Here is a 10,820-nt window from a genome sequence, read left to right on the forward strand (position 1 = left end):
TGCAGTACTGGTTTCAGCAATTGGTGTATGTTTCTGATTCTATATACATATAATTGTGGACAGTTCTCCTCCCCCCACTTCTCTCCCTTCCTCCCTCCCTTTTCTCTCTTATTAAATCCCAGGACAAGGTATGAGACACGCATCCCATACAGAAGCGTAAACTAAGCAGTTTGTGGTGTCTTCATATCTGGTCTCAGTGGGAGGAATTGTATGAGCTATACTTCCAGAAGAGTTCTTGTTGGCTGTAGGCATGCAGGGTACAGGGGTAAGTCCTTTTCAGTAAAAGGTAGCCTTTTTAGTGATCAGTCTTCCTCTCATCCCACTGCCCCACAAAGATACATACATACACTAGGGCCCAGAGTCCAAATTGCGCTGGTCTAGTCATATGGGAAGTCAGAGTTATGCTTCTCAACGCTTCCTAGCAGAGTATGATGAGTAGCCAGTTGGGAGTGATTTTGTTGTGAATGGCTATAACGTGGTAATCACATATCTTTAACTAGGGTCATTCCAGTGGATAATAGATGCTTTTGAACTGGCCTTACATTTACTTGTGTTCTTTTCCCTAAAAGGGAGGCTATGACTCTCAGCCTCATCTAATCTCACCTCACCCCCACCATAAGTAGTTCCTTAGTTCAAGAGGGTGATGACCTCTTGCTGTGTGGACATTCACTAAAGGTTACACTGTGTTGCAGTTTGGAAGGAATCAGGCAGGAAGATTGAAGATTTGTTTAGACTTTATCCAACAAAAGAATTGCCTGCCTAGCTCAGGGATGTTTTGTTTCTGAGTGACTCATTAGTGGGGACCATCTTCCACGACTCTGTTTCTAAAAAAAGAGTAGAGAGACAGCTTTCCTGGATTCTTTCTCTAGGCTATTCTGTCCACTCCCCTGCAGTCTCTAAGATCACACTCTTAACTCTCCGGGGAAAGCGCTATAGCCATGCTCACGGTACCTGCCCAGCTAATGCGTGCTGCCACTGGTCGTGGGGCTGACACTTGACCCAAGTTGGATAGAGATCTGGGGTGGGATTTTTGGGGGGATGGTTTTTGAAATTATGAACTGAGAAGGCTTTCATAGAACTGGGAAGAAGCAGCTATGTGCAAGGGAAGTCGAGAAGAAAGTGAAGCAAGTGTGTAGAGAGAAATGAGTAATGCTCTGAGAATGACATCAGTTCACAAGAGCCTTCTAGTTCTGTCCCCAGCAACCTGCTTCTTCCCATGCATTCTGTAAGCTTATTCTCCTGTAAGCTAACAATAAATTCCCTCTTTTTGGTGAAGATAAGGTTTCTGTGACTTGAACTAAAATCTCCTTTACTAAAATAAGAGGAGATGAACTATTATATGACTTTGTACTTTGTTTTTATCATATGACCAGTATAAGTAAACTACTATTGATGAATAGAGCAGGGCCCCGTTAATCAGCTACCAGAAGTATGTGGATGGATAGTGTACTTTAACAGACAGTTTGGCCATTAAATGATACGTGCAGAGCATTTCCTTGCGGTACCTGGCCCAAAGTTAAAGAATGTAATTACATCATAACTGTCTTATTAGCAGCTTTATCTGGCACTGTAGTAGTACTTCTCTTAGTTTCTTCTTTGCTACGTCATGCTTTCCTTGGTATATACTTATTGGGGTTTTAATAATGGTTCTTTTTCTAAAATAAATGATCGTGTGTATAACTTTTTTTTTTTTTTAATCAAACTGCCTGGGGTTTTTAGAATCATCCTTTGTTTAGACTAATAATACTCTTTGTAGAAGCAGGAGCTCTTACTAACTGTAGGTACTGTGATATGGAAACTCCCTTCCTCCACTTCCTTCTGCCATCTGTCTCTGAAAAATTATAGTTCTGTTAGAACTTAAGTCATTTTACTTGGAGAACAACTTGTTGAACTTCCCTCAGTTTAGTAAATACCACTGCAGTTCTTATCAACGCTACAATTTATCTTTTAGCTTTGCATTCTCACCCTGTCATTACAGTAGTCTGTAGAAAATAAGCACGGTGAATATTTGTTCTTTTTGGCTGCCCAGCAGATGAACTCCATATCTAAATCAGGAGAGTTCTCTACTTCATGATGTTTTGTGGGAAGCTGTGTCACTGCCCACGTGCTCCCCTTCCACTCCCAACCCTTGCATATCTTAATACCCAGACAGAATAAGGAAAAATTAGTATACTTTTAAAGTTCTCTTATCCCAGGTTGGGGCATACAAATTAGAGGTGTGAAATGGAGTGGTTTAGCTGTGTGGGTGGGGAGGCAGTGTGGAGTGTGGAGGTAGTAGTAGCCATAACTTAATTGCTCTGAACTCAAGCATCACTGGCAACCACATTCTGAATTTTGATTTGAAATTGAATCCCTTGCATAGATTGTTGGCAGTGATTAAAAATTTTGGGGGGAGGTTCGTTTCATTAAGTTTGAAAGAGAGAGTTTGATCTAGCTGAATGCTTTTGTACCTTCCAAGACTGACTGCAATAGCTGTCCTTAGTTCCTTATTGTGTAGATTTCTGGTATTTTATGGTGGAACTCCGGTCATGCCAGCCCCTCACCATAGTCTCTGTTTAGTCAAAAGACTATATTCCCTACTTTTCTTTATGGTCATTTTACACTTTGAAGCCACTGTTGGAGTCTTTTTATTCTTTATGAGGTCGAGACTGTCATCTTTGATAGTCAAAACTAACCTAAGAGTTAAGGGTTTTCCTTACTATTTGTTGAAATCAACTGGCTTTAATAATTTAGGGCAATTAGTGGCATTGGCATATTTAAAACAATGTAAGTTTACAGTGTATTCATGATTTACTTACTAGTTTCTGACTTGTTTTTCCTGATTTTTTAATTTATCAAAGCCATGTTTGTCTGTTCTGGAAAAATCTTTTAAGTACAGGGAAGTATTAAGAAAAAAACAATGTAGGGCCCCCACATTAATCTGCAGATTCAGTGTAATCCCTATCAAAATTCTCACTGCCTTTTTTGCAGAAATCAACAGTGTAATTCTAAAATTTACACGGAAATTCAGGGGGCTCAGAACAGCCGAAACAATCTTGAAAAGAACAAAGATGGTAGACTTTAAAACTTTTTTTTTTTTTTTAAAGATTTTATTTATTTGAGAGAGTGCAAGAGAGAATGCAAGTCGGGGGAGGGGCAGAGGGAGGAGGAGAAGCAGAGCCCAATGTGTCAGGTGGGGCTTGAACCCAGGACGACAAGATCATGACCTGAGCTAAAGGCAGACAGTTAACTGACTGAGCTGCCCAGGGGCCCTTCAGCTTCAAAACGCTACACAAAGCTCCTGTAATCAAGATGGTGTGGTACTGGCATACGATACTATAGATCAATTTATGGTCATTTGATTTTTGACAAAGGTGTCAAGACAATTTAATGGGGAGAAGAACAGCCTTTTCAACAAATGCTCCTGGAACAGCTTGATAACCACATGCAGAAGAATTAATTTGAATCTCTCTCTCATACCAAAATTAACTAAAATAGATCAGACCTAAATGTAAGAGCTAGAACTAAAACCCTTAGAAGAATACATAGGTGTAAATCTTCGTCGTGACCTTGGGTTAGTCAGTGGTTTCCTAGATATGATATGACACCAAAAGTACAAGCATCCCAAGAAAAAATCGATAAGTTGGATTTCGTTACAGGAAAAAAATGATAAATTAGGTGTCATCATAATTAAAAACATTTGTACTTCAAATAACATTATCAAGACCGAGAAAAAACAACCCGGAGTGGAAGGAAATCTTTGGAAATCATATATCTGATAAAGGTCTAGTATCAAGAATATATAAAGAACTCTTACAACTCAATATAAAAAGACAACCTGATTTAAAAAATGGGCAAAGGAATCAGATAGATGTTTCTCCAGAGGATATGTAAGTGAAAAGATGCTCAACATCTTTAGTCCTGAGGGAAATGCAAGTAAAAGCCAGAGTGCTACGCCCACTAGGCTGACTGTCAGGGGAAAGGTGGACAATGGAAAGTCTTGGTGAGAATTTGGAGACTCATGCATCTCCAAATTTGGGGTGTAAAGTGGTGCAGCTGCTTTGGGAAACAGTTTAGCAGCTTCACAAATGGTTAAGCATAAAGTTACCACATGACCCAGCAGTTGGACTCCTAGATACATACCCAAGAGAAATGAAAATATCTGCAAAAACTTGTACACAAATGGTCATTGCAGCCAAACAGCAGAAACTGTTCCTTTTATACCAGCCCCAAAGTAGAAGCTACCCCAACGGCCATTCATTGCTGAATGGTTAAACCAGATGTGATGTATCCGTGCAATGGAATATTATTCCGTGGTAAAAAGGGCATAAAGTGATGCCTGTAACAACATGGATGATGAACCTTGAAAGTATAGGTCAGTGGAAGCAGCCAGACCCAGAAGACTACATACTGTGATTCCATTGATATGAAATGTTCCGAATAGACAAATCCTTAGAGACAGAAAGGTCGATTACTGGTTGCCAGGGGTGGGGGAGGAGGAAATGGGGAATGACTGTTGATGGATATGGGGTTTCTTTTGGGGTTGATGAAAATGTTCTGGGCTTTGATCATGATGATGGTTGCACAGCCTTGTAAATATACTAAAAACCACTGAATTGTATACTTCAAAAAGCAAATCTTATGCTATGTGAATTGTAGCTCAATTAAAAGAAAAGATAATTAACAAAACAGAAGCCACCTCAGATCCCACTGCCCAGGGACCCCCACAGCTTACAAATGCTTACTCAGTGCCAGACCCCTGAGCCCCGTAGATCTCATTTAGTTCCCACAGTAGCTTTGTGAATGTTCTCTCAGAACTGGGGCTCCTGACTCTTCCAGAGTTCTTTCTGCTAATTCGCTGTGCTCACTCTTAACAAAGAATTTTAGGCGAAGACAAGAGAGCTAATTTGAAATATTATGAAAATACTGTTTTATGAAGGTAAGTGCTTTACTCACACAGTTGACCAAAATACATTTGTGGCATGGTTCAGGTAGCATTCAGTGCTCAAGCTTTAGGGAAAGCAAACCCTTGAGAAATAGGGTTAAACCCCCAAAGTTAGTCTTTTAATAATACTGAGGAGCTTATGCTGATCTTTTTTCTTTTCTTTTCTTTTCTTTTTTCTTCAGAGACTGCAAGAAAGAAACAAGTAGAATTAGAAACTTCCTTAAGTGGGTCATTTATGTTGACCTGGTGTAATGCTGGGGTAGAAAAACTGCTTGAATTTTGTCTTCATAAACTGCTACTCATCAGAACATGCTATGGTCCATTGCTTTTCTACTAGAGAGTTTAGAACAGAAGGCGTCAGTAAAACACACTAGCATGGAAAACCTTGTTACAGTGGTTACTTTTGTTTGTTTGAACATGTGCTTAAGATTTCAGAGCAGCTAGTCATGGGTTCAGAGGTTTTATCCTGTGTACTCATTGTATTGATTGATCCTTATTCGTGGGCATCTAAAATGTGGTGAACTTCAAACTCCTTGCAAAAACAAACCAAACATGGTTAGTAATTTTTATTTTTAAGGAGAGTTGTTCAGACTTTTTAATGACTTTGACATGAAAATATACTGTTTTTAAAAATCTTGAACTTCAGATAGTGGTGCTCTGGCTTTATTCTTTCATCATGTAAATAAAGAAAATGTATTATTTCTAGAAACTTACAAATAGCTTGACTCTGACAGAAGTTCTCAGTGAAGTGCAGTTGACCCCTGTCATTTAATGGTTTCACATTGCAGTCAGAGCAGACTTGCTTTTAGTAAGTATTAGCATTGAGACATGACTGTCCCAAGGAAATGCAAAGTATCGTCTTTTTTTCCCCAGTAGAGTGCTCTCAGAAATTTGATTTTAATATAATAAACACTTTGACCTAGATATCATAATGTCATCATAATTTTAATGTAGATAGACCACACTTGGATTCTAAATTCCATGAAGGCAGAAACTTTTTGCCATCCTTATATAATGTCAGAGTTTCTTCTTGTGCCTGTCCATAGTAAATGATTAATAAATGTTTGTTATATAAATATATATTCATAATCACATATATTGATATTAATCATACTGTTTCTGTAATATACCCCTGACACATATGCAATTAACTAGAATGTTCTCAATTGATAATATTGTGTGTAATAATTTTTCTTGCTGTTTTTGTTTCTTTAGGTTGGTATTTTGTATGGCATCTTTTTTTATCAAAATTCAAGTTTCTGCGGGAACTGGTGGGAGACACAGGATCTCAGGAGGGAGATCATGAGCCGTCAGGCTCTGAGACCGAAGAAGACACTTCGTCATCTTCACACAGGATCAGATCTGCTCGGCAAAGGAGGGCACCTGCTGATGAAGGCCACTGACCCTCGCCATGGTCCTGTACTAGTGAATGATGGAAGGCAGCGGGGAGCCTCTGTCTTTAATGACCTGGCTTTGCAGTTTGGTAAAAGATTGAAGAGCATTTTTACTTGGATTTTAAGTCCAATTAAAAGAAAAAGATTTATATGTAAGCCATATGAAAATAAAGGGAATTAAAACCAAATCAGCCCATTGCAGATTTCATCTTAAAGGTAGTCTTTTGCCTCACTAGCTTTCTATTTACGTACTTACTCTCTGGCTCCCGGGCTTATTTCCTTGCACTGGTGTGAATCTTGTAAACATTACAGGCTTGAAAAACCATATTTTATTAATTCTGTAATGTATGTTGTATTTTTGTTTTTGTTTTCACATTTTACCTTGTCCAAAATTGGGATATAGCTCATGATTACTGTGAACCAGAAGAGGGTCGTGATGTCATTCTCCCAGCCTGTGCGTGTGTGAACTTACTAACAGCTTGTCACGGCGTCATCACTGTATTGTCCGTACCAGATGTGTCAGGTTTAATTGGCATTTAAAGATGTCTTCAAAAAGATTGCACTACGATTCAGCATTGAAACGAAAAGTGATTGTGTACGCAGAGAAGCATGGAAACAGAGCGGCGGGGCGTACGTTCGGCATTAGCGAAGCAAATATCCGGCGCTGGAGGAGTGACCGCCATTCCATATTTTCTTGTAAAGCAACAACAAAATGCTTTACGGGACCTAAGAAAGGAAGATACCCACAAGTGGATGAAGCTGTACTATGTTTTGTTAGTGAGATGCGTGCAAAAGGCTTGCCTGTCACGCGCCAAGCAATGCGATTGAAGGCAGGAGAAATTGCCAAATCCCTGGGAATAGATGAAACAAAATTCAAAGCGACGAGAGGCTGGTGTGATCGATTCATGCGCCGAGCAGGGTTGTCTTTAAGGTGTCAAACGTCGTTCTGCTCAAAACTTTCTGCCGACATTAAACAGAAGACGCCGGTGCAGCACTCTTTCCAGAAACGCCGGCTCGCCAGTGCTCTTGACGACACCAAGGGTGCTGGTATGTGGAAGAACGTAGGCATCAGTGGCTGTGACTTGAGAAGTGATTCAGAAGAGTTGGACTCAGAATATGAGGTTATAGTTATAACCTAACCAGTTATTTCATACGCTTTCTTTCAGGATCCACAAGACTGATGTGTTAAAAATCTGCTTAACCCTAAAAACCATTTCAATAAAAACGAAATAAACATTCTACCCGATATGAAAGCATTGTGTCAGTTTAATTGCCCGTGTTTTTTTCTTAGTGATCTGTAGGGTGCATCTTACAATTGATGGTATCTTAGATAAAAAATAGTTTGTAAATTTATTTTTCCTTGTAGGGTAGCAATTATTTATTGGGGTACTTAATCCTGACTCTTACAATACTGTTCAAATAGTTATCCTGTATGAGATACCTCTTTTTTTTTTTTTTTTTGCAATGTACTCAAGACTTTAGGGTAGTGACTTAGTCTAAGAACGGTCTTCTACTTCAGGAAGATTAGTTGCTCCCTTTGTATGGGAGGGCTTCACGCTCAAGGCATGTGTTGTGGAGAAAGTACTTCTTCACAGACAATTCAGTGACAAGACCTCAGAGGTCCTGGGTACCGAGGATAAAACAGAGTGGGTGACAGTGTCTGCTTCACTGGAAAATACCTTGCTGGGTACCCATGTTTGTCTTCACTGAACTTTGGACCGAGTGTTCACCGGGGAAGAGAGATACAGATTCAGAGACTCTTCCTGTTTAGTGTTACCTGCTCTGTACAAGAGTGAATTGCAAAGCCAGTTTCTTTGATGAGTCCAAGTTCCTTTATTTGTGTGTTTACCTGTTTTTCTCAAGGACTAGTCACAGAATATCACCTCTGTGTTATGACGGTGTATAACTACGATACCTCATGCTCCGTGCTGGTGGTTTTGTCAGCAGCGCACTTGCATTCCTGAGGTATGCCTCTGCTGTCACTAGTCCTTTGGATATACTGAAAGGGAATTTAGAAAGCGTGTGCTTAGTTTGAAACATCTGCTGGGGGAGATCCCCAGCCGCTGAGAGTGCGGCATAATCTTTCTGTCAGTTCCTTACTGGATGCATTTTGCTATTATTCTGGAACTATAGGGATTCACAGAACAGTGACACACGTTTCAAGCATTCATGTTAGTGCTTCATACTAGCTGGATTTCAAAACGGTTGTCAGTTAGAAAAATTAATTCTTAAAAGCTTCTTGGTACTGGGGGATATTTCATTAGATCTTTCATAGTCTAATACTTTGAGCTGTGGATTCTGCTTTATAGTGAATACCTTAGGTTTAGATAATAATAGTTGTTGACAAACCTTAAATAACCAGTGAGCTTCTAGACTGTTTCACTATTAAGGAATGATGGCTCTTGGAATACCACACAACCTGCAAGGGTCATCCACAAGTTACTACAAACGAATCTATGGAAGGGTGTATGTGTTGGTATTATTTATTAACATTTAGGCTTCAAGGATGTCTTTTTGTAGTAGAATTTAAGGAAATGTTCTATTTAACTTATTTGGGAAATATATCCAGAAGCATGTTAATCGCTCACACCCTACCCTGTTATAACTCCGAGACTCCTCGGAGAGTGAAAAAAAATCACTGGTGCCAATATGAAAATTCTAGAGACTAGTTCCTTTGTTTAAAACTTGTGTTTTCTTGGACTTCGTTCCCCCCGATAACACTCAACATAGTACGTATTTCTAAGGCCACTAAGAAAGGCAAGAGACTATTAACACAATTATTTGTGTGGTATAGTGCTTGTGTTCCTTTTCCCATTTTAGGGCTTTTGTAGCTGCACTCAACCAGAACTTCCCAAGCACCTTTTCAGTTTCTCAGTGGGAGACTGACCCGCCTGTGGTTGTTAATTGTGAAGTTTAGAAGGTGCTGAGCCTTAAGAGCACATACAAGTATCTGTCTTGTTTGAATGCTTGCAAATAGCGACGTGATCAGCTATGCCATCTTTAGAGGATACATTCTAACAGGGTTGTTTCATTTCCTTACCAATTTACCATTCCCGCATCTCTTTTGCCTCTGAAACTTCTGTGAAAATTGCCTGTATCAAACGTACTGGTTTGCATCGCTCTGATTTAAACGCCAAAACAACACACCCGCTAAATATTAGTGTGGCACTGTTAAGTGAGGTTTTTCATATATACGTTAAAAATAGAATTCATCCAATGGATTTTGTAGTGTTGTTTTCATGGTGGAAACATTAAGTACATTGTTTTTGGTGAATAGCTGATTCACATACGTGCTGACCCATTTCTTTAGATACTAGGTTTAAAAACCACTTCCAACTGTTAATTTTGCTGAAAGGTGGGAATATATTTGCCGGAAGGTGGGTGAACCATATTAATGGCTTCACAAAATGTTATTTTAAACCAAAATATGTTGAAAGATTTGAAAGTAGTGCATTTTTATTTTTAGGAGCAACCTATTTTGAAATTATTTTAAGTCAACAATGCAGTATTTTTTAAAGTCTGTCTTTCTTACAAGGTATGTTTTAATACAACATGTAGCCAGTGTAACTAGATTTTCAGCTGGTAAACTTCAAGTGCTTTTATATTTGAAGTTGACTTTAAAAAGCCAATGAGCAGTACTCAAAAGTTATAGACTTTCAAGCAACTAATGGAATAGTATTTTGTTACGAGTCTAGAATTAAAGCACCTTGTATGGTCTGCTTTTAAAGTATCCTATAGCTTTTAAAGCATAAAGAATATCATTTTATCTTATATTAATAAAAGTTACATTTTCCATTTGTTAATGTGTGCTGCCTGTCTTATGACCAGGGTTTAACATTACCCTCCAAGGTAATTCTGTGCATAACCATTCACCAAATACTGCTGCTGTGGTTTCTTAATGGAAACATTCTATGATGCATTGTCACCCTGCTGCTTGACAAATAGGGTTATAAGGAATTAGAATTGCGTGCGTTAATAGTACCTTATATAACAAAATGTAAATTTAGAGTTAAGGAATGTGTGTAAATGATCATTCACTGTTTTTATTTCAAAACTGGTCAATACTATACCTAAAGCTTCTGTGGTTTGTTTGATGTTTTAACTCTCACTTTAAACTGCACAGAATAAATTAAGATGAAACAAAAACTTGGTATGTGTCATTGATGATGTACAGTAGTATGAAAGGTACCCAGGGCATGAGGGATGTTGAAAGCAGTCATTTTTACCAGTGGTCCACTCTTTACCATATTTTTCACACTCTAAGGATCTAGAAGAATTAAGACAGCAGTAGTATTCCTAAGGCCATGGAAGTAATTGACTTAGAACCCAAAGGACATACAGCATTAGAGCTAAATTGCTTTGACCATGTGTGGCCTTTGGTTTTCTTCTCATACTTTATCCAACACCCTCGAGATTGTTCTGATACTGGGTTTACCATAGTCATGTCTCACATTTTTGTTAGTATTAACCATACAGAAGACTGAGCCCACTGACCAAAGCCA

The 10,820-nt window shown here is 38.8% G+C and overlaps 1 protein-coding gene across 1 annotated transcript in view; it reads left to right on the top strand.

Moving 5' to 3' along the window:
* Nucleotides 1–10,464, top strand: part of SMIM13 (small integral membrane protein 13) — a 28,238-nt gene extending 17,774 nt beyond the window's left edge. Inside the window, exon 2 of the mRNA XM_026511488.4 lies at nt 6,140–10,464. Coding sequence (XP_026367273.1) covers nt 6,140–6,327 — 188 coding nt within the window. The 3' untranslated portion in view covers nt 6,328–10,464. The remainder of the gene's footprint in view (nt 1–6,139) is intronic.
* Nucleotides 10,465–10,820: the final 356 nt, after the last annotated feature.

The sequence above is a fragment of the Ursus arctos genome, unplaced genomic scaffold (genome assembly GCF_023065955.2).
Source record: "Ursus arctos isolate Adak ecotype North America unplaced genomic scaffold, UrsArc2.0 scaffold_31, whole genome shotgun sequence".
NCBI lineage: Eukaryota > Metazoa > Chordata > Mammalia > Carnivora > Ursidae > Ursus > Ursus arctos.